At 45.7% G+C, this 25,126-nt stretch overlaps 1 protein-coding gene across 1 annotated transcript in view; it reads left to right on the forward strand.

Annotated features, from left to right (window-relative positions):
- The window catches only part of atp10a (ATPase phospholipid transporting 10A), a 173,934-nt gene that overhangs the window by 36,764 nt on the left and 112,044 nt on the right, over positions 1-25,126 (forward strand). Inside the window, exons 2-3 of the mRNA XM_041198658.1 lie at positions 10,832-11,036; positions 22,056-22,141. Coding sequence (XP_041054592.1) covers positions 10,832-11,036; positions 22,056-22,141 — 291 coding nt within the window. The remainder of the gene's footprint in view (positions 1-10,831; positions 11,037-22,055; positions 22,142-25,126) is intronic.

The raw sequence follows: 25,126 nt of genomic DNA on the forward strand, positions 1-25,126 counted from the left end.
AAACAGTGAATAAAGGGTTGATGCTTGGAACGCTGCTTTTACTGAAGAATTTTAATGAAGTTAACTATCGCTTGCTGAGGCAATTTTATTGAAACCAGCAATAAGGCTTTGGGAAATGTGGCTCATGTGGTGTAGTGCCACCAGACTCCATGCATACCCAGCAACCATCAAGGTCAGCTATCCTGAGACAGGTGCCCTTGTTACAATTGTGTCTGTCTGCACTATTCTGTAGTGTGTATACAAAGCAAGTGCTAGAATAATACAGAATATTACTACTTTTCGTTTGTGGTTTTAAATTGACCTGTGGAATAAATGTTATTGTCCTATTTCTTAAGAGGTTTCTTGAAGATGAATTTAACAAGATTAACAAGGGTTAACAAGAATATGTTTCTTAATAATTGTTGCTGAGCACATTATTGATGAGCCCCTGCAGTGCTGCGCCATTCTGTTACCGTTTCAAAAAAAGAAAAATCTGTTGAGTTGCTGTTAAAGAAACATTCGTGAGAGATTTATTCTTGAGTCGCAAATTAGAAATTTTCATTTCCATGTTTATGTTACCAAATAAATTTCTCCCCCCAGCAACTAATCCATCAGTGATTTGATAGGATTCAAATTGGCAAGCACAGCATGAGGCTAGAACCAAATGGTGCTGGTGCTTCTCCCCACCTCACCCGCTCCCCCACCCTACCTTGTTTCAAACGATGATTCAGCACCCGAGTCTCGGAGGCACTAAGAAGCTGGTGGCCTTTGACAGTGGTCACTCTTTACAGGCTGAATTCCATGCGGAGCCATTTCTTTCCCCCTCTGTCTCCACTTTGGGGGTACTTGTCACGACTCTTCACTTGAATCGCACTGGCTGATGAAAATTGCCCCTCTGACGTATGACTGACAGGTCATGTTGTTTTCTTAATTCATTTTTATGAAAGGTTGTGAGCAATTCACTTGCGCTTTGCTGGAACACTTAAGAATTTGTTTCTGCAGTGTGTCAGAGCACCTGTCAATTTTCCAGGATTGTATTTAAAGTTGACCTTTTTGATTGATGGTATTAGATATGTACAGGAGTTCTTCACCTGTTTTTCATTTGATGTCAGTGGCTTTGTAAGACAAACTCATGATGATGGAAGATGACTAAAGAATTGAAGGGCCTTTTTTATTTAAGTCCATTGAAGCTATTTTTGCAGTGAAACTCTGGACTTTTGAGTATTGCAGTGGACATCTTACAGCGCACACATTAGAGACAGATTGTGTTTAAATATTAGTCATTCGGCTGGAAAGTTGGAGGGTAGAACGATGGTATTCATTCCAAGGTTGCACATCTCTTTCCTCCCAGTGTGGTAACGTCACTTATTTATGTGAGATTATGGGATTTTTTAGTTATATTTATAGATATTTATAGTTTAGTTCCAAATGTGCAGGTCCATTTCTATCCGGTATATTTTTGGGGACTTCCCCTGTCCTGTCCCCTGCAGTCTGTTGACAGCTGCTTGCAGAGAAATTGCAGAATCCTTACACTGCAGAAGGAGGCCATTTGGCCCATCATGGCTGCACTGGCTCTCTGAATGAGAAAACTAAAAATTGGGATTATTACTGCGTGCACACTTAGTGCTTGAAAGCGATAGGGATGGAATAGCTGAATAGTAATGCACCATTCCTTTAAAATCCTGAGGCTGGTTCAGGGCAGGGAGGGAAACATATGGCTAGAAACCAGATTGCTTTTAGAATTTTCTAGCTTTTCCCCTTACGTGAAGTTGGGTGAATACATCTACATACCCATTATCTGCAAAGTTGAGCTTCATTCAGGAATCTAGTGGCTCCTCATTGCCTCAAATTTAAAATTCTCATCCTCTAACTTAAATCCCTTGCAGTGAAGGTCATCTCTTTGACGGCTATCTTAGAGTTAGGCTTAAAAGCATCAGGATAAACACCACGGGGTATTGACTGAAATGTTATTCATTTAAACTACTGTTGTACAAATAGTCTTTTAATCCTCATGAAATACATCTAGTATTGCACTGTCAACCTTATAGTACCTGCCATGGGTTTTACTTTGGTTCCTAAAACGACAGCAAGATGTTCAGCATCCTGTTCCTGTCTGTGTTGCCTCTTCAGTGCCAAGTTTTCCTCTCGATTTTTTTTTTTGTCCTCATCTTAATTCCAAACCCTACCTCTGACTGTGAGCGGCTCCTTGACACTATTCCCTGTTCTTGCAATAGATGGGTGCATGTTGCCAAGCCTTGACCCACCTATAGACAGTAACATTTGGTAATAATTGAGAATAAATCTGGAATGAAATCCTCCAAAAACAGTGCCCGGAGAATGGAAAAAGCAGTGAGTCACAAGTCATTATTCTGAAATCTGGTGCTTTGTGAAAGAAACACCAAGAACTGATGCGCTAGTTTTCAGCTAATCTTGAAATGTTTTCCATTTGTGGCAAATTAAATTGTAATAAGTCCTTTCTTTGTTCAAACAAAGGCTTTGAGTCGAGGCTGCTGGCAGGATACAATGAAATAGGAACTTAAGAAACAGGAGTAGGTCATTCAGACCAATTCAATTAGATCATGGTTGATCTATAAATGCTGCCCTGTTGCATAATGTGTTTCAGAAGCCACACACTTTCGTGACTTGCAAATACAAATGACTTGCGTATTGATAGAGTTGATTCTTGTCCACCCAACATAAAGGCGTGATCAGTGGCGCTAGCTTGTGCAGAGCAAGTGGACTTCACTATAAATGAGCAAACTTGTCAACCTGCTATTTATAGGCTACAGAAAATGATTGCAGGTTTCTTCGTGAATTGCTCATTGCAAACGTACTACTGTGCACCTTGCAATCCACTGAAGAATTGCGGAAACATTTTAACTGATGTAATTATAACCTAAAATTGAACACTTGCATGGTGCAACCCACATGGGACAGAATCTTAAGTTCGGTGTGCGGGGCCGGACATTACCACATGTCTTCCTGATCTTCTGTTCGGGTCACATGAGGGGACATGTCCGAATAATCTCCTCGGAGATTTCTGCGCTCTTTGCGCAGGCCCGGACTCTCCCTCCTGCCCCCACCCGAACAGGTAGCGCTAAACACTGAGGCCCGCCCATGTAAAATGGCAGTACGCAGCCAATAGCAGGCGGCAATTAGCCCTGCTCCCGACCGGTCCGCCTGATGGGGAGAAAATTCTCCCCATGGTTTCAGAATGCTCAGTCCACTTGTATCTCATTTACCAGATGACTTTTGGGGGGAAAAAAGTTGTGGTGGAAGGACATATTAGGTTATGAATAAATAATCACCTAATTGTTGAAGATAGATTTTGTTTGTAAACCAGTTTATCTGAACCCACAACTGAATGAAACTTCAAGCCAATCCCTGTTAATGGATGACGACTTGTGTAAGGGCTAAAAACATTTTGTTTACTATAAAGTTTACTATCTTGTAGTTACGACTGACATGAATTAACATTTAAACATGTCTTTGCACCAAAGAAGTTTAGTTGTTTGCTGAGTGAGCATTGAACATTGTCAGAAAGGCAGCTTTGCAATGTAATGCATTGTTGCTATGGCCTTCCTTGCCACAGGAGATAGCATAGGCACAGCAGGCTGAATGGCCTCAGTTTGGGCTCTGTTTGCGTGCGTGCGTAACTTGGAAAGCATGTGTGTGTGCGTGTGTGTGTGTAAGGAACTTGGAATGCGTGTGTATGTGTAAGGAACTTGGAATGCGTGTGTGTGTGTAAGGAACTTGGAATGCGTGTGTGTGTGTAAGGAACTTGGAATGCGTGTGTGTGTGTAAGGAACTTGGAATGCGTGTGTGTGTGTAAGGAACTTGGAATGCGTGTGTGTGTGTGTGTGTGTGTGTGTGTGTGTGTGTGTGTGTGTGTGTGTGTGGAACTTGGAATGCGTGTGTGTAAGGAACTTGGAATGCGTGTGTGTGTAAGGAACTTGGAATGCGTGTGTGTAAGGAACTTGGAATGCGTGTGTGTAAAGAACTTGGAATGCGTGTGTGTAAAGAACTTGGAAAGCATGTGTGTGTGCGTGTGTGTGTGTAAGGAACTTGGAATGCGTGTGTATGTGTAAGGAACTTGGAATGCGTGTGTGTGTGTGTAAGGAACTTGGAATGCGTGTGTGTGTGTAAGGAACTTGGAATGCGTGTGTGTGTGTAAGGAACTTGGAATGCGTGTGTGTGTGTAAGGAACTTGGAATGCGTGTGTGTGTGTAAGGAACTTGGAATGCGTGTGTGTGTGTAAGGAACTTGGAATGCGTGTGTGTGTGTGTGTGTGTGTGCGTGTGTGTGTAAGGAACTTGGAATGCGTGTGTGTAAGGAACTTGGAATGCGTGTGTGTAAGGAACTTGGAATGCGTGTGTGTAAGGAACTTGGAATGCGTGTGTGTAAAGAACTTGGAAAGCATGTGTGTGTGCGTGTGTGTGTGTAAGGAACTTGGAATGCGTGTGTATGTGTAAGGAACTTGGAATGCGTGTGTGCGTGTGCGTGTGCGTAAGGAACTCGGAATGCGTGCGTGTGCGTGTGCGTAAGGAACTCGGAATGCGTGCGTGTGCGTGTGCGTAAGGAACTTGGAATGCGTGCGTGTGCGTGTGCGTAAGGAACTCGGAATGCGTGCGTGTGCGTGTGCGTAAGGAACTCGGAATGCGTGCGTGTGCGTAAGGAACTCGGAATGCGTGCGTGTGTGTGTAAGGAACTCGGAATGCGTGCGTGTGTGTGTAAGGAACTCGGAATGCGTGCGGGTAAGGGAATCGGAACGCGCGCGTGCGCGCGCGGGTAGGGGAATCGGAGCGCGTGCGCGCGCGGGTAGGGGAATCGGAGCGCGTGCGCGCGCGGGTAGGGGAATCTGAGCGCGTGCGCGCGCGGGTAGGGGAATCTGAGCGCGTGCGCGCGCGGGTAGGGGAATCTGAGCGCGTGCGCGCGCGGGTAGGGGAATCTGAGCGCGTGCGCGCGCGGGTAGGGGAATCTGAGCGCGTGCGCGCGCGGGTAGGGGAATCTGAGCGCGTGCGCGCGCGGTTAGGGGAATCTGAGCGCGTGCGCGCGCGGTTAGGGGAATCGGAGCGCGCGCGCGCGCGGTTAGGGGAATCGGAGCGCGCGCGCGGTTAGGGGAATCGGAGCGCGCGCGCGCGGGTAGGGGGATCGGAGCGCGCGCGGGTAGGGGGATCGGAGCGCGCGCTCGCGCGGGTAGGGGGATCGGAGCGCGCGCGCGCGGGTAGGGGGATCGGAGCGCGCGCGCGCGGGTAGGGGGATCGGAGCGCGCGCGCGCGCGCGGGTAGGGGGATCGGAGCGCGCGCGCGCGCGCGGGTAGGGGGATCGGAGCGCGCGCGCGCGCGCGCGGGTAGGGGGATCGGAGCGCGCGCGCGCGCGCGCGGGTAGGGGGATCGGAGCGCGCGCGCGCGCGCGCGGGTAGGGGGATCGGAGCGCGCGCGCGGGTAGGGGGATCGGAGCGCGCGCGCGGGTAGGGGGATCGGAGCGCGCGCGCGGGTAGGGGGATCGGAGCGCGCGCGCGGGTAGGGGGATCGGAGCGCGCGCGCGGGTAGGGGGATCGGAGCGCGCGCGCGGGTAGGGGGATCGGAGCGCGCGCGCGGGTAGGGGGATCGGAGCGCGCGCGCGGGTAGGGGGATCGGAGCGCGCGCGCGGGTAGGGGGATCGGAGCGCGCGCGCGGGTAGGGGGATCGGAGCGCGCGCGCGGGTAGGGGGATCGGAGCGCGCGCGCGGGTAGGGGGATCGGAGCGCGCGCGCGGGTAGGGGGATCGGAGCGCGCGCGCGGGTAGGGGGATCGGAGCGCGCGCGCGCGCGGGTAGGGGGAATCGGAGCGCGCGCGCGCGCCCGCGCGGGGGAATCGGAGCGCGCGCGCGCGGGGGAATATCGGAGCGAGCGCGCGCGGGGGAATATCGGAGCGAGCGCGCGCGGGGGAATATCGGAGCGAGCGCGCGCGGGGGGGAATCGGAGCGAGCGCGCGCGCGCGGGGGGGAATCGGAGCGCGGGCGGGCGCGGGCAAGGGAATCGGAGCGCGGGCGGGCGCGGGGGAATCGGAGCGCGGGCGGGCGCGGGGGAATCGGAGCGCGCGCGCGCGCGGGGGAATCGGAGCGAGCGAGCGCCCGCGCGGGGGAATCGGAGCGCGCGCGCGCGCGCGGGGGAATCGGAGCGCGCGCGCGCGAGCAAGGGAATCGGAGCGCGGGCGGGCGCGTCTAAGGGAATCGGAGCGCGGGCGGGCGCGTCTAAGGGAATCGGAGCGCGGGCGCGCCTAAGGGAATCGGAACGCGGGCGGGTAAGGGAATCGGAGCGCGCGCGCGCATGCGCGCGGGTAAGGGAATCGGAACGCGGGCGGGTAAGGGAATCGGAGCGCGCGCGCGCATGCGCGCGGGTAAGGGAATCGGAGCGCGCGGGGGAATCGGAGCGCGCGCGCGCGGGGGAATCGGAGCGCACGCGCGCGGGGGAATCGGAGCGCGCGCGCGCGAGGGGGAATCGGAGCGCGCGCGAGCGCGGGCAAGGGAATCGGAGCGCGGGCGGGCGCGTCTAAGGGAATCGGAGCGCGGGCGGGCGCGTCTAAGGGAATCGGAGCGCGGGCGCTCCTAAGGGAATCGGAACGCGCGCGCACGCGCGAGTAAGGCAATCGGAATGCTCAATACTTGGTATTGAACATGGTGAGTGGCCACGTGGGCAAGATAATGGAAGGCTGGAGGTTCACTGCAGAATTCAGTACTGTTCAGGAGGAGAACGGAAGAGGGGAAAAGATGGCTGCGTAAAGAAACGGGACTGTGCGTTGATCATATGCCTTGCTTCATTTTATTTCAGTGTGTTCAGTCTACTTCAGAGTGGCACTGTGGTTAACTTACACCAAGCACATCATCAATAGCCTAATGTTGTAATAACGGCACACCCTCATGATGAGCACAATGTTCCATTTATTCAATAATTTCTATTCAATAAATCCACTGTCACAGGACTGTTTGTGTATGTGTTAACCATTCAGAGACGGGCATGGTTCACAGAGCATCTCTTCGTCCTGTAACAATATTTGTAGATTTGATAGCTACAGGGCTTAATGGGGAAGGGGACCTGTGGTCTTATAAACGTGTGTTACTCTTACTTGCCACAGCAAACTTTTTAATTGCAGTCTTGAAGGCCTTATAATATTAGGGAGCTACTGAAGTTTATTATAATATCCATGTACCATTAAGTCTTTTTTTTTCTTTCCTGTGCTGTCTGGACACTGCTGCTTGGTGGAGTATTTGGCTCGTGACATGGTGCATTCATGTTTTACACTGTTTTCATCCATGCCTCTGTTACCTCTAGACTCGACTAATCTCCCACTTCTTGATCATCAAGAACTGTCCTGCCCATGCCTTAACTCACAGCAAAAACCATCTCCATCTCCTCTTCCTCTTCCATTGGTGACCATGCCTTCAACTGCCCAGGCTCCAAGCTCTGGAATATCCTCCCTGCACCTCTCCGCCTCTCCACTTCAATTTCCTCCTTTTAGGACACTCCTTAACCTACCTCTTTGACCAAGCTTTTGGTCACCTGACCTAATATTACCTTACATGGCTCAGTGGCATGCTTTGTTTTTATAGCAGTCCCGTGAAGCAGGACATTTCATGATGTTAAAGGCGCTATATAAATATAAGTTGTTGGTGGAAAATACTCCCCGTTATTTGGAAATGAATGCGACTCATCAGTGTGGTGGTGCCGCGTCTAATGTGTTTGTGGACATGAGCAATGTGTCTCCCACCACCATTCATTAAAACCCACGCAAGAATATTTGCTTACATAAGTTAGCACAATTCCAAATAACTAACTTTCTAATTGAATTGCGTTGAGACACTTGAAACAGCAATAAAAACTGTTAGAAATTTGGCATCGCTACCCAACTTAGAACCGTGTGTGCCAAAAGCAACAACTATGCTGTCATTTCGTTAACAAATATTTAAAGCTAGTCCAATGGATGCTTGGGATCATTTTAATTTTTAACCTCAAGTCTGCAATTAACTGCACACAGTATTAGATTTACTGAAGCCGCTGTGAAGCTGATGAAGTGAAAGAGTGCCTGCTTGAGCTACAGTGCTAGCTGTGGCTCAGTGGATATCACTTTCACCTCTGAGTCAGAAGGTTGTCTGTTCAAGTCCGACTTGAGTGCAAAAATCCAGCCTGACTGGAGTTTGGTCCTGAGGGAGTGCAACACTGTCAGAGGTGCTATCTTTTGGATGATGAGGCCCTGTCTGCCCCCTCAGAAGGACACAACGGATCCTAAAGCGCTACTCAAAGAAGCGCAGAGGGGTTTGTCCTAATCAATTTGTATCTCACGATCAAAATCACTGAAGCTGATATATCTAGTCTTTGTAATATTACTGTTTGTGGGACCTTGTGTGCAAATTGGCTGCTACGTTTCTTACGTTACCACAGTAACTACACATAAAAGTACTTACCCGAAAGCAAAATACCATGAATATTGGAAATCTGAAATAAAAACAGAAAATGCTGGAAGCACTCAGCAAGTCAGGAAGCACCTGAGGAGAGCAAAATGCAGTTAACATTTCAGGTTGATGAACTTGCATCAGAACTTACCTTTTATCTTTTAGGTGTTCGATTTGGCCCTGAAAGCACACTTCTGTCTAAGTCTAGGGGTCATGGGTTCAGGCCCCTCTTCAATGAGCACATAGTCTAGGCTGACACGTCAGTACTGAGCGAGTACTACGCTGTTGGAAATGCTGACAGTGAGCGCAACAACAATTGAGTACCTTTCTAATAAGGAGCATTTAATTGAAAGGTAATTAGACAGAAATGGATGCTGAACCAAAAAAGAAGCTTACAGGAGAACGGTGATGGAAAGCTCAATCGTTGAGGTGGGTTCTAAGAAGGGTTTGAAGGTGGAGAGGAAGAAAGGTTTACAGAGAGGATTCCAAAGCATAGGCCCATGGGGATTCAGAGAATCGCAGAGGGGAATGGGCATATTCACATTCCTGTTGCCCTGGCCATTTGAAGTCCAGAGGCTAAAGGGTGGCGTTGATGTTGTATTGCTGGAAGAGGTTTCAAAGATAAAGTCATAAAGGGATTGAAAACATGAGGATGAGAATTTTCAATCTGAAGTGTTAGATGACTGGAAGCCAATGCAGGTCAGCGAGCAGAGAGGCGATGGCAAAGAAGAACAAGATGGAATTGCATTGGGCTCCAGAGTTTTGGATGAATGAATGTTTATGGAGGCAGAAACCATCATAACATTTATTAAGGACTTATATACGCACTTAAAGTGCCATAACCTACAAAGCAATGGACCAAGAGCCAGAGGGTGGTACCAGCCTGAATGGTGACTTGTCAGCTGGTGTGAACAGAATGGGCTGAATGGCCTCCTCCTGTACTATAAATTTCTATGATTTCTATTTCTATGGTGGACACAGGGAGGCTGACTGGAAGGATATTGGAATAGTGGAGTTTGGAGATGACTAAAGCATGAATGTGGTTTTCAGCAGCAGGACGGCAGAAGCGGTGGTGGTGGTGGAGGTGGAGCTGGGGTATGGTACAGAGGTGGAAGAAGCAGCCCCTTCTGGCTAAGTGGATACGGGGTTGGAAGCTTTGCTCAGGGTCAAATAGGATGATGAGTTTGTGACCCTGAGTTGGCGAACTGGGGAGTTCATGACAGGGACTGAAGATGGCTTTGTTCTTCCTGAAGTTGAACAAGAGGGATTGGAAGTTTGTTCTGGGTGCCATGTTAGACAAACAATCTAGGAAAAGAAGTAGTGAGGAGCTGGGTAGAGTTTAAAAGTAATTGGCTCTGAATGCTTTTGGACATTCTGAGGTTGAGAACTTCTGTTTCCCTCTCCCTTGGCCCCTCTCGCGCACCCCCCCCCCCCCCCCCACTGGCCCCGGCCTCCCCTGCTGCCTTTCGACCCCTCCCGGATTTCTTTTGGGCTCCCTTTCAAAAAAAAAGGGGGGAGGTGAGTGGTGTTGGCAAGATGGTGGGGGGTGAAATGAGATAAGAATTTAGAAACAGCTCCTTGAAGTCTGTCCTTTTTCAGGAGCTAATAGGGATGGAATTTTGAACTATACTGTTCATGAATGCACCTTCTCAACGTTCTCCATGGAACACACACACGGTGCCGTCTGACTGGAGGGAACGGTTTTTTTCTGGTTATGTTGCAATAGCTGGCTGCCTTTAATCATATTACATGTTTTCCTACCAGCAGCAAGAGAGTTTCAGAAGCACTGACGTGGCAGCATGTACAGCTGAGACTTTGAAACTAGTTGTAATTGGTATAACTGGACTGGTTAACTACAATTGAGTTAATTCACATGGCCCCACACTTTTTTTAAAGGTTCATGAAGACGGATAAACAGAAGCACTGTGTTCTTATTTTGTGTTTAATATCTTCAGTTGGGTCTTGGTGAAAGTTAACTGACCTTTCCATTAAATGGGTTAACCATTGCTCTTGCCTTCCCTGCAAAATAAGTCCTTTCCATAAAATACTGAAATTATTTGATGCCTTCCTGAATAGTGAAAAGTCTGGTGTGTAGCATGCCATCTATTTAATTTGTTTTAAATTCCTGTATCATTTAAGAGATTAAATTCATTGAAGTTGCATTCTTTATTATTCATGACAAACCTTTCAACATGTTCTCACACAATTTCTCTGTCCTCTATTTCTAAACAACGACTTTCTAAGGCATTTATTTGAATGTTTATTTAATGTTGCAGAGCGTTATTTGAAGCCAAAGAAGCTAACTTTAATAGTGCCATAACTAAACATTTTATGCATCTCTTAAAATGCATGCAGGTATTTACCTGTGTGGTGCGTATCCACACTTAAGTGACTGACTGGTGTGTTTAATTCATTCTTTCAAGGGATGAGAAAAAGTATGTTGAAAAATACTGGAAAGAAGTTCAAGTTGGGGATTTTGTTCGCCTGCGATGCAATGAAATCATTCCTGCTGATATCCTGCTGCTGTACTCCAGTGATCCTGACGGACTGTGCCATATTGAGACTGCCAATTTGGATGGAGAGACCAATCTCAAGCAGCGACAGGTTATTAAGGGTTTCACTGAGCTGGTAAGCAATTTTCAATTGACTTGGAACAGTCATAGTGCCATAGGATCATATTGCACAGGAGGAGGCCATTCTGCCCATCATGCCTGTGCTGGCCCTTTGCAGGAGCTCTCCAATCAATTCCACTCTTCTCCCATGGCCCTGCATTTTTTTTTTGAGTGGCAGATCACAATGACAATGGGCATATTTTGCTTAGTAAAGATGTGTTTGAAAAAAACCAAAATGAATGTAAGAAAGCTGGAATTAACCTCAGAAATGCTGGAAATGTGCACAGCAAGCTAGCTCCAGAATCTGAAAAGGAAAGACAGTTACTGGGATCCTTAAGCAAAACTACAACAGTCAGATAGCTGAGCCCCTCATCTATTATACTGAATGATAATGTTAATTAAAAAGACACGCAGGATAAATATCAAAACCAAATAACGATTACAATTAATGGCTTTCAACATGATTTGTTACATAGGCAATTTAAAGGTTTGATTCAACTTTGCAAATGTGCTTAAAACCTTCCCATTTTGGTTTATTCCTAAAATCTTTTCCCAACTATAGCCTCATTCCTAAAAACTTTCTCTGACTTAACTATCATACAGTACAGAAGGAATCCACTCATCCCATCTTGCCTGTGTGAGTGGTTTGCAGGAGTTATCCAAAAATCTTTTATGCTTTCTTTACAACCAAGATAAGACCCCTTTTCCCCATCTATTCGCTAGGTGGACCAAACCTAGATGATCAGTCTTTAATGCAGAGACTCAGTCTTAAGTGTCATTCACTGTTGACAGACATTTCCAGAACCTTTCATGGCCAGATTTCTCTTTTTTTGCCAAAAGCCTGGCAGTTGGCAAGTTATTAGATTTTTTTTTCCCCCCCACTTCATACCACTGTACAAACATAATGAGGTTGATCATAATTAGCCTTCCTTAGGCTTAAACCTGAGTGTTCCTTGTTTCTTCATACAACACGGCACACCCAAATGTTGGCTTTTGCAGTGTAGGTACTCTTGGCACCAACTTTTAATTGGAAAGAACTGTTAGTTCTAAAAGCCTTTTGTCTCTTACTCTCAATGTTGACTGAACTTCACCAGAGTTCTACTTTGCCCTGTTTTGAATCTTTTTTAAAATTCACCAGGGTTGCTTAAAACACAGCCCACCCATCCCCAACACTCAATCCACCCAAGAATACGTAATTCCATTTTTACATCTATATTTATTGAGACGTGTCAGCATTTGCAGGAAAATTTTAATGCCCAAGTCCTTATTTTAAAATAACTTCCTACTCATTAGTCAACCGCGCTGCTTACAAGTTTGCCAATTAATAGTATTTGAGCCATTTTGGTCCTGTGGCCCCAGGTCCACTGCAATCTGGATTGAGAAGATCTGGTTTCCATATCTAAACACTTGCTCCCAGTAGAGGATATGTCATTCCATCAGTTTAGGGTTGTGTTTCACATTTGGTTGATAGAAGGTGCTGAAGAAAATTTGATAGATTAATGAGCTACAATTGTTATAAGAAAAATTAGTGTTTGTGTTGACAATCGCTCATGGGTTTTCATTCTGTTCCTGTTTCCCACTTCTATAGCTTCATTTTTATGTAACATTTTTCAAGCTAAGATTTTATCCCCTACACCTCAACCCCCTCCCATGGCACCTTCCCATGCAACCGCAGAAGGTGCAACACCTGCCCTTTTACTTCACCCCGCCTCTCTGTCCAAGGGCCCAAACACTCCTTTCAAGTGAAGCAGCCCTTCGCTTGCACTTCCCTCAATTTAGTCTACTGCATTCGCCGCTCCCAATGCGGTCTCCTGTACATTGGAGAGATCAAACGCAGACTGGGTGACCGCTTTGCAGAACACCTTCGGTCTGTCCGCAAGCATGACCCAGACCTCCCTGTCGCTTGCCATTTCAATGCACCTCCCTGCTCTCATGCCCACATGTCTGTCCTTGGCCTGCTGCAATGTTCCAGTGAAGCACAACGCAATTGGAGGAACAGCACCTCATCTTCCAGTTAGGCACTTTACAGCCTTCTGGACTTAACATTGAGTTCATCAACTTCAGATCATGAACTCTCTCCTCCATCGTCACCCCCTTTTTGATCCCCTTTTTTCTAATAATTATTATATTCTCTTTTTTCTTTTCCCATCTATTTCTAATATTATTTTTAAAGTTTATTTCCATCCATTGTTTTATCTCCAACTTTTAACCTATTTCGATCCCTTCCCCACACCCCAGCCCCACTAGAGTATCTGTCACTTGCTCATCCTGCTTTCTACCCTTTAATGTCACCATTAGCACATCCTTTAGCTAATATCACCACCATCAACACCCCTTTGTCCTTTTGTTTATGACAACTTTGGCAATCTCTCCTTTGCCTCCACCTATCACTAGTCCTCTATCCAGCTCCACCTGTCCCAGTCCCTTAAACAGCTTATATTTCACCACATTTCTTATTCCTCTAGTTCTGATGAAGAGTCATACGGACTCGAAACGTTAACTTTGTCTTCCTTTCCACAGATGTTGTCAGACCTGCTGAGTTTTTCCAGCAATTTTTGTTTTTGTTTCAGATTTCCAGTACCCGCAGTATTTTGCTTTTATCTTATCCATAATGTTTATGTCTATGAATGTATTTCCACCTGCTATTCTAATTGATCCAATCTAACCGCATGGTATTATCCATCGTGTGATTAATGGGGACGAGGCTAATCTCAAAACCGTGAGAGGAAAATGATCTTGAATATTAGATTCTTGCACTTGTCCCTGTCGGTATAGTTTTGCTCCAAAGTAGTCAATTTTTAAAATATGTCTACAAGTTGTACGCTTCATGCTTTCACCAATTTTCCTCCCAGTTTGCACTGCAGCTTCCTTCATACAAAGGTGACACATGCCCCAAGCAAGTGAGACGAGATAAATTCTGAGGTTATTTGAGGTTTGGAGTTCCCAATCTGCTTTCAAGTCTTGCAAGTGTAAACAGAATGTAGAGGAAAGGAGAGAGTTGTGCCTTGAGAGAGTAAGGCGATGGTGTGCTGGAGGCAAACAGTGAGGGAATGAGCAATAATGTCCTCCAGAAACAGATACTCAGACAAAGGATTAAACTGAGCGCATACAGAAGAGGGTGAAATAGCATATTGTGTACTGGAAGAGGAATGATGAGGATCAAACAGAAATCAAGACAATTAGAGTGCAAGAGCCGTTTTGTGAGAGAAAGAGAAGACAATTCATCACGCAGAACGGAAAAACTACTAGACGAGCGATCAGTGCATTGTTTATGATAAATGTGAACTACATCGTATATTTGGGGATGAAGTTGAGCTGGGGAGGTATTTATAATGGACGCTCAAAAGACGATTTTTCTTTAACTTTGTTGTACAGGATGTTCTATTCCTGAAAGCCAGTTGATTAAGGACAGAACTGGAGCCAATCTTTACACATTTTCATATTATACACAGTGGCCAGGATTTTCCCCTCGACGGTTTGGGGGCGGGGACTGGTCGCCGAGGGGGAAATGACGTAGGGAGGAATCCCCGACGTCGCCCCGGGCCATTTAAATTCTTAGGAAGGCGGGCGGACAGTGAAATCAGCCGTCCGCCCGCCGACCTGTCAATGGCCAATTGAGGCCATTGACAGGCTAGTAAAAGACCTGCCCAGCCAACCTTAAGGCTGGCGGGCAGGCCAGGAGCCCCAGCGGGCTTCTGATTATTTATGAGACTTCATTCACTGGCAGGATGAAGTTTCATGCACGTTTTGAACAAAAATAATAAAGTTTATGTGTTCGTTTTTAACATGTCCCATTGTCACATGAGGGGGACATGTTGACAATTTTTTATTGTTTCTGATTTTAAAGTTTTTTTTTCCCCCAATGTCACTATTCTCCCTGAGACATGCACGAAAGAGCGCACTTTGACAGCTGGGGATTACCCCCCCCCCCCCCCCCGCATAGCACTTCCTGTCGGGGATGCCGCTGTGTCGGCCTTAATTGGCCCGCCCACTCAAAATGGCGGCGGGCCCCGTTTCAGTGGCGGGGGTCAGCTGTCTGCCCGCCTGCCATCCAAGGGCAAGATTCTGCCCAGTGTTACACATTACACGCATATACCTCCTAACCCCATTCTAGTCTGCCTAATTTTAAAGGGGCCCAAGTGAATCATCAGTTAATGCTGACAACCTGCATACAGTTAATCACAATTAACGTGCAATCAATACACAATAAAATGTCATCTGGACCTTGTGACTTTAAAATGTAGCATTTGCCTGTGCTTGAAAATGCAAAATCCTGTTGTGCCTGTCTGTAGAATGACTGAAAATGAAGATTTTTACATCTAGGAATCAAATCTCCCTCTTGGACATTGTAGCTTTGTAGTAAACTCTCTAGTTTTTGATTATTCCCTTACTTGAACTCTGTATAACAACTGCATCATATCTGATGCTTTGGACTATTTCCCATGTTGTGTGAGAGCCAAAAAATATAGAACATTCTATAAATGGAAAATACTGAAATATTTAGCAGGGCCAGCCAACTCTTAAGAGAGAAAAGACAGGTTAATGATTTGAGTGCAGACACAACTGGATACAGATCAATAACTTATCCATTCTGTGTACAGCCTGGAGAGGGAATCAGTATGTTGCTTCAAAGGCTTTATTTTGGGGAATATTGCAGCCTATCTAGCTTCCTGAAAGGTAGTTGCATACTGCTACTCTTCCTGAATTATTTCTGAATGATTTTGATAGCTTCTGCAGACAGGAATGAGGTAACTTTTGGAAGCTGTTTCTAAACAAACCAGTTCATTTTTAGCTCTATTCTAAAAATAGAAAATGTATTAGTGTAACTTTTTCCGAGTCCAAGTAAACATGTCTTGAAAATCTGAGCCCGTTTATTGTATGACATATAATTGTTGATAGATGCATCAAGAGCAACTTTGCTTTTCCTCAAAATATTATACCTGTTTTATATTCATACTATAAATTAAATCCAGTTGATTTTTGGTAGATTTTGCACATGGTAGAATGCACCACTACCTTTACCCCTCCATTGGAGCACTTCAGCTGCAATACCATTAAGTTAAACAACTTCACTGAGAAAAGCCAGCCAGCTAATTTGCTGGACCTACAGGAAACTTGGTTCCTCTTCAGTCACCAGCCCAAATGACACCCAAGCAACATATCCTCCAGGTGAGCAGTATGAGTGCCACCATTCGGAAGAGCCAAGCTTTGAGCCTGTCCTGTTACAGTGAGGCAGAGTGTATTGCTATCAGTCAGGGAGGTAGGCTGGAGATGTAGGAGCCTGGTTTTAAAGCTGAACACTTTACTGCTCAGTGACACCACAGGTAGCTCGAAGTCAAGAAAGCCAGTCAGATTGTAAGCAGTGGCCTTGGAAAAGGAGATGTTCACAATTTAAAATTGAAAAACTCAGGCAAATGCTTGTTTTGCTGCTTAACTTCAGGACATTTATGTTAGGAACTTGTAAAGTTTGCTGATCGGGTAGGGATCATAAACTGTAATGGGTTGGGTATGCCCAGCGTCTAAGATGTTCAAAGATCATCACAGCGCTCCTTTTTATTCACTTATTAACTTGTTTGAAGACAACAGCTAAACAACATCACTGCTGTCAGTTCATTTAGCTCCCTGAAAGGTAGTTGCATACTGTTATCCTTCCTGAATTTTTTCTAGAAATGAGTAGATAAAAGATGCTATTACCAGGTCTCTTATTTAAGAGGGAGTTTTCTCATCAAGTGCCCATTTTAGAAATCAAACTCCTAATCAATGGTCTCGGCTTTCCACATTTAATGGAAAAATTCTTCTTCAGCCTGAGTGTGCCTGCAGAACTGATGCAGAGCTGTATTCATTTCTAAAATTGCAATGATCCTCTTTTGACATCCTTCGAGTTCCTAATTTAAGTTTCATTTCAGTAGTGTCTGTGGTGACCTTGTTGAGGAAATGGAACTACTGAAAGGATTGAGCTGAATTAAGTGCATGCACATACACACAACTACACTCCCTAAATGACCAGAATTATTGAAGAATTCTCTGGACTACTGAGTGAATAAATGTATCTGTTGTTACTTCAGATTGGCCTTGCAGTCTGATTTCCTAATTCATCATAATGATATCATCCTTTTTTCTTTTGCAAATCAATCAAACTGTACAAGAACATTTTCTTTTATTCCTTCATTGGATGTGAGTGTAACTTACCAGACCAGCATTTGTTGCCCATCCCTGATGGCGATGGTGAGCCAGCTTCTTGAACCGCTGCAGTCTATTCGGTGTCCAACAGCACCCACAATGTTGTTAGGGAGGGACTTGCTGGATTTTGACCCAGTGACAGTGAAGGGACAATGATTTATAGTTCCAAGTCGGGATCATGTGTAACTTGGGAGGGGAACTTGCAGCAACTCACCAAGGGTTCTTCGACAGCACCTTCCAAACCCCCAACCTCTACCTCCTGGAAGGATAAGGGCAGCAGGTGCATGGGAACACCACCACCTGTGAGTTGCCCTCCATATATCATCCTGGCACACATCATCCTGGCTTGGAACAATATTGCCATTCTTTCACAATTGCTGTCAATTTCTTGGGACCTCTTAACATCACGTGGGTGTACCTCCATCAGCTAGACTGCAGCAGTTCAAGAAGGTGGCTTATCACCAAATTCTTGATGAATTCAGGATGGGCAACAAATGCTGGCCTTTCCAGCAACGTTCACACCCCATGAAAAAATTCTTTAAAAAGGGTAAACACTGCTGCCACTGTGCGCTAGTGTAGAGAGTGAATGTTTTAAGGCGGTGGATAGGGTGTCGATCAAGTGGGATGCTTTGTCCTGAACAGTGTTAAGCTTCCTGAGTGTTGTTGGAGCTGCACTCATCCAAGCAAGTGGAGAGTATTCCATCACACTCCTGACTTGGGCCTTGTAGGCTTTGGGGAGTTAGGAGGTGAGTTCCTCGCTGCAGAATTCCCAGCCTCTGACCTGCTTTTGTAACCTCAGCATTTATATGACTGTCCAGTTCAGTTTCTATTAAGTGATTCCTATTTCTATTATTATTCGGGCCTATTATTATTAAGTGCAGTGGTCTGAATGGCATGTCACAGTGGTCACAACAATGGAAGAAACTGTTAGAGCTTCATGCCATTATCTTACAAGAGCTGCCTTTTACTTCAGAAATGGTCTGAGAATACATGTTTTGTCTGGAGGCAATTACTGAACTTGAGAATTCAGTTGACCAGACAGGGATCCTCATCCATAGAATATTGAATGTACCTAATATCGTATTTTATAGTAGTTCTGATGAAAAGTCATCGACCTGAAGCATTAACTGTGTTTCTCTCCACTAACACTGCCTGACCCACTGAGTATTTCCAGCATTTTCCATTTTTATCTCATTTTATTTTCACTGATGAATAATGTGCTTTTACAACAAGTGAATGTCCATAATTTTTTTGCTACAATTAGACTAGATTCTTGATGAATTATCAGTGAAAATAGCTCATGGTTTAAAAACTTCAACCTAAACCAAATTTGAATGGACTTTGAGAGCTGCAGCTTGGTATCTGCACCAAGTATTTCCTGTTCCTCCACAGTAGATCGAAACTGAATGTAGTTTTGGGACTGATAATGGAAACTGAAACCCCTAGCTGCAGGGTGAACTGAGCGCAGTCTTTTTCAGAAATCGGAACTGATAATACTTAGCATATCTGTGAGCAATGCTAAAAAAAAAGCACTTTAAGGTTTCAGGTGTAGAGCCCATCAAAGCTGGAACCGGATTAAGCAAGCTAGTCCCGAAGGGGTCTAAACATAACAAGATTATGAGGGGCATGGACAGGGTGGATAGGGAGCAGCTGTTCCCCTTAGTTGAAGGGTCAGTCACAAGGGGACATAAGTTCAAGGTGAGGGGCAGGAGGTTTAGGGGGGATGTGAGGAAAAAGTTTTTTGCCCAGAGGGTGGTGACGGTCTGGAATGTGCTGCTTGGGAGGGTGGTGGAAGCGGGTTGCCTCACATCCTTTAAAAAGTACCTGGATGAGCACTTGGCAAGTCATAACATTCAAGGCTATGGGCCAAGTGCTGGTAAATGGGATTAGGTAGGTCAGATGTTTCCCACGTGTCGGTGCAGATTCGATGGGCCGAAGGGCCTCTTCTGCACTGTGATTCCGTGAGGAGAGGGAGGTGAAGATAAAAATTAACAAGGCCACTCATGCTCAGGAGCCAATCTAGAAACTCGTTCCATTTGCAAAGAGAGTTTGTAAGTTTACAAGCTGCTTCTCCCAGGCCTCAACATTGAGCTCCCATGCCTGGTGCTATCAGACCTGTGACCCTCCTCCCTTTCCCTCACTGTTGAAAGATTCCAGCAATCCATCAGTGAGCCAAAACTTGGCTTAAACCAAAAACAGCCCCATTACAAACAGCAGCTGCAGGAAGTCATCATGAGCGCGCACACAGGTCAGAATTTTCCCTCCCATATAGGGTGCGTATGGAAGAGGGCAAGCATGCAACTTCCTTCTGCAAACTGGCTTGCATGCATGCAAAAGAGCACACAGATCTCCAAGGCTAAGTGCTGCCTCAGGGAGACCAGCTCGAATGTGAAAACCAGTTTAAAGAATTTAAAAAAAATTTACTGACGTGCCCCGTCACGTGACACTGTCACATGAGTTTATTTAAAAATATTCTGAAATTTTGAAAACCCTCATGACACCTCATCCCGCCTGTGGATGAGGCTTCGTGTTTTTTCGGAAGGCCGCCTGGGCTCCCGGCCTGCCCACCAACCTTAAGGTTGGATGGGCAGGTCCATTGATTACTTCAATTACTTTATTAATGGCCTTAAGTGCCCACCAACCTGAAAATGTAAACGAAGCGGGGAGATACCGGGACCCCCGTCCATCATCACCCGTGTAATTTTATTCCCCGGTGATCGGAACCCGCCCCCTGCTCACCGACCAGGAGATGCAGCCCCAGGTAAAGCACATTTGACCGTACAAAAACTGGAGGAACAGCACCTCATCTTCCACCTAGGCACTTTACAGCCTTCCGGACTGATTATTGAGTTCGACAACTTTAGATCTTGAACTCCCCTGCTCCATCCCCACCCCCTTTCCGTTTCTTCTCCCTCCTTTTTGTTTTTTCCAATAATTTATATAGATTTTTCTTTTCCCACCTATTTCCCTTATTTTTAAATGTATTCCACCCATCGCTTATTTCACCCCACCCCCACTAGAGCTACCTTGCTTGTCTTGCTCTCCGCTCTTAATTAGCACATTCTTTTAGATAATATCACCACCTTCAACACCTCTTTGTTCTTTTGTCTGTGACATCTTTTGGTTATCTCCTCCTATCACCGCTTGCTTGTCCCAACAAACCACACCCCCCCCCCGCCCCGCCCCAAACCAGCTTATATTTCACTCCTTTCCTATTTCTACTTAGTTCTATTGAAGCGTCATGGGGACACGAAACATCAACTGTGCTCTTCTCTGCCGATGCTGCCAGACCTGCTGAGTTTTTCCAGGTATTTCTGGTTTTGTTTTAAACACGTTGCTTGGCGCCTCCCAGCAGGTGCAAGATTTTACTCCCGCTCTTGAATGCTTTATTCAACACATGCAAATTTACACTTTACCTTCTATCCTCCTTACGTTTATCTATCTAATTAACATTTCAAACCTACTTCTTTCTATACATCAAAGCACCCAGACTAGCTGGCTTTAATCCAATTAAGACAGACACAGACCCCACTACATTTACATTTAAGTAATTTCCAATAACATTATGGACATTAATATCTCTTCATGACAACCATAAAAAGTTAGTATGCAGGTACAGCAAGTAATTAGGAAGGCAAATAGAATGTTGTCATTTATTGCAAGGAGTATGGAATATAAAAGTAAGTATGTTTTGCTGCAGTTGTACCACATTTTTACCAGCACAGCTGTACACGTTGGTGAGACCACATCTGGAGTACTATGTACAATTCTGGTGGTCTTATTTAAGAAAGAATATAAATGTATTAGAAGCAGTTCCGAGAAAGTTCGCTTGACACACACCTTGGATGGGGTTTACCTCATGAGGAAAGGTTAAAAAGGTTGGGCCTGTATCCATTGGAGTTTAGCAGAATGAGAGATGATCTTATTGAAACATATAAAATCCTGAGGGGACTTGATAGTCTGGATGCTGAAAGGATGTTTCCCCTCGTGGGAGAGACTAGAACTCGGGGACACAGTTTAAAAATGAGGAGCCTCCCATTTAAGATGGAGACGAGAGATTTTTCCTGAGATTCGAGAATCTTTGGAACTCTTCTCCAGAGAGTGGTGGAGGCAGGATTGTTGAATAATATTAAGGCAGAGGTATGTAGATTCTTGATTAAAAGGGGGTGAAAGGTTATCAGGGGTAGGCAGGAATGTGAAGTTGAGGTCGCAATTAGCTCAACCATGATCTTATTAAATGGCATAGCAAGCTCGAGGGGCCGAATGGCCTGCTCCTCATTTATATGTTTGTATGTAAAATCCAGTTGGCATGTGGACATCTCCACCCTGGTGCAGGAACAGGACCAGCTGACTGGAGATGGCCTCCTTGTGGCCAGCGCTCCAGGTAGGTTTTGCGGCCCTCCCTGTTTACCTGATAACAGGGTTCCCCCTTAACTATGCTGCCCTGGTAGCTGTTTGTAAAAAAAAAAAACAATTTTTACTGTAAAAGTTTTTAAAAGTTGCTGAGGCCATGCGGCAAGATGGAGCTTCTCTCTCTCGCTTTCTCTCTCTCTCTCTCTCTCTCACTCAAGACTGCACCCACTATCCTTCATTGAACGGCAATCCCACCCTCTGGCAACTGATTAACCAATTGAGGGCAAACCACTGCACCTGACACAATACAGGGCCGGGGCCCCTGTTTGATCCCAACATCACGGTCCCACCCAAAATCGAACTTCCTGCCCAAGGTGTGACACCTTGTGACCAGAATATTCTTTTGTTTTCCTTTGGTGCATTTTTTTTTTTCTGTAACGTGAAGATTGAAATCATCATGATTAACTCAATTTCTTCTTAACTTCCTTTTATTTGTGTTTAGGAGACAGAATTTGACCCCATGAAGTTTAACAGTGTGATAGAATGTGAAAAGCCACACAACGACCTGAACAGATTTCGAGGATATATGTAAGTACTGCACCATTCCATACAGGGCACTAGGAAAGACTAGAGTTCTTCTTCCATACTGTTTGCCGCAAACATAAAAAGGACTGCCCATTCATTGGGACTGCCTCTGACCTGTAACTGAGTGGCTGTTGTAGACAGAAATTGTCCTAACTAGTTCTAGCTAGCAGCCCCGAATTCCATGCAGATGGATCACCTGATGCATCTCCATCTGTCTCCCAGAATGGAAAAACAGTAAAAAAAAAACTGAAAAATAAGACTAACTGGTCTGAACTGGTCTTGTATACCTTAAAATGGAATGCCAGTGAAAACTGGGAAATAAGAATAATGGTCTGAGCTGGTCTTGTAAAGCTTAAAATGGAATGCCAGTGAAAACTGGGAAATAAGAATAATGGTCTGAGCTGGTCTTGTATACCTTAAAATGGAATGCCAGTGAAAACTGGGAAATAGCACTAACTGGTCCGAACTATTTTTGCCTTCAGATATTTGGGAGCATTGCAAGTCCAGAAGGTACAGTACAATAATTTACCATCTCTCGGCATTGAGATGAAAAGGTCATACTTTTCCAGTTAATCTTTGCTGAATCTGTGTTGAACGTGAACACAATCATGTCTAGATCAACAATTAACAAAGAGATGTCATTTAATCATTACTCAAAATCGGTTCGCTCATTTGCTAATTTACTCTAAACTTTTGTCTTTTGTCCCTTGTACTTTGTTACATATTTTATTTTGATCTTTGCCCCAGCATTCTCTCCTGTCTTGCAGTCACTCATCTCTGCTGGGCTGCGGTTCAGTGGCATGTCAAATTTCTCATTGTGGCCGTGAGCCCAAGCAGAGATTTAAGAACAGGGCTTCTCAAATGGTGGGTTGCGCCCCCACCCACCCACACAAGAGGGAAAAATAGTGAAACCTGGAAATGAGGGGTACCAGTAAAACTTGTCCGAACTGGTCTTGAAGATCGTAAATTGGAATTCCAGTATTACTGATTTTCATTTTTTACAGGGATTTGGAAATTTTGAACTGCTTTTTCCTACTGGGCAGTGGGGTCGCGAGCTCTGAGATGGCAATGGCTGCCGCGGAGCTTGGACTGAATGCTAACAGCTGTGAGGCCCCTTTAAATCCTGACTTTTTTTCTAATGGTGGGCATGACCTAACGGACAGACCTTTTGAGGCCTGATCCCGACTGCAAAAAAACGCCTGTGAAAAGGTAGGCGTCCTTCTAGAAAATGTCTTGCAGTTTAAAGAATTCCACTCACTATCAACTTCATTCTCCCCCCACTCCACCTCAGGAGCTGAATGCCACCCCCTATCCCCTCGTTCAATAAATCTCGTACCTCCAAATTTTCACATTGGGGTCACAGGAAGCTTTGGGCATTAAAATGGGGGTCACGCTGGGAATGAGCTTCGGAAGCACGGTTCCCGAACAAGGGTGAGCACCGCTTGTTGAGCTGTCCACCATCTACAAGGCTCAAGTCAGGAGTGTGATGAAATACTCCCCACTTGCCTGGACAAATGCAGTGCCAGCAACACTCAAGAAGATTGAAACCGTCCAGGACAAAGCAGCTCGCTTGATTGGCATCCCATCCGCCATCTTCAACATTCACTATCAACTCACAGTAGCCGCAGTGCGTACTATCTACAAGGTGCACTGCAGCAACTTGTCAAGGCTCCTTCGACAGCATCTTCCAAACCTGCAACCTCTAGCACCTCAAAAGATAAGGGCAGCAGATGCATGTGGACACCATCACCTGCAAGTTCCCCTCCAGGCCAAACGCCATTATGACTTGGAAATAAATTGCTGTTCCTTCATTATCACAGGGTCAAAATGGGGTGGTGGGGGGGAGGCAATGGCATAGTGGTATTGTCACTGGACTAGTATTTCAGAGACAAAAACAGAAAATACCGGGAAAAACTCAGCAGGTCTAACAGCATCTGTGGAGGGAAAAAAGATGTTTTGAGTCCATGTGACTCTTCTTCAGAGGTTTAGTATTGACATTGAGCATTTCAGAGACCCAGGGTAATGCTCTGGGAACCCAGTTTGGAATCCCATCACAGCAGATGGTGGAATTAAAAGTCTAATGATGACCATGAAACCATTATCGATTGTCATAAAAATCATCTGTTCGCTAATGGCCTTTAAGGAAGGAAATCTGCCTCACCTGGTCTGGCCTACATGTGACTCCAGACCCACAGCATTGTGGTTGACTCTCAAATGCCCTCTTAAATGGCCTGGCCCACCGTGTGGACTGCAGCAACTCAAGAAGGCAGCTTGCCACCATCTTCTCGAGGGCAATTAGGGATGGGCAATAATTGTTGGTCTAGCCAGTGATGCCCACATCCCATGAATGGATATTTAAAAAAAAAAGTCCTGGAACTCCCTCCCTAACAGCGCTGTGGATGTAGTTACAGCACATGGACTGCAGCGGTTCAAGAAGGCAGCTCCCCACCACCTTCTCAAGGGCAACTAGGGATGGGCAATAAATGCTAGCCTAGCCAGCTCATCGTGTGAAAGAATAAAAAAAAATTAGGAATCAGGAGCCCTGCTTGAACAACACCCTCCTGCGCTCCCACCACCCCCTCATTCAGTTCAGAGTTATTAACAGCATCAGAATATCAATTGGGGCACCTGTTGAAATTAGCTGGCTGAGAAGAAATGGTATTTTGAACCCAAAATCTGCTGGCTCAGTACTAAATTAGGTGGCACACTTATGCACTGATCCAAGTTGCAGGGGGCAGGGGAAAACCATGGAACCATTTCAAATTTAAGAAAGCAGCACTTGTTTTTTTTTTCCCCCCCAGAGAGGCCAGATTACTGTCTGGCTGTGAAATAGAGGAGTGTGTTTCCTTTTCTATTTTTGGAGGCTACCTGCTGCACAGCCCTTAATCACATATGGTCATCTCAACCGTGTGAGATGAGGAGGCAGTGACGTGTCTGTTATGTAAAGGTAATCAGCTAGACAGAAGGATCATTAGGACAGACAAGCTT

Source organism: Carcharodon carcharias, chromosome 11, assembly GCF_017639515.1.
Source record: "Carcharodon carcharias isolate sCarCar2 chromosome 11, sCarCar2.pri, whole genome shotgun sequence".
NCBI lineage: Eukaryota > Metazoa > Chordata > Chondrichthyes > Lamniformes > Lamnidae > Carcharodon > Carcharodon carcharias.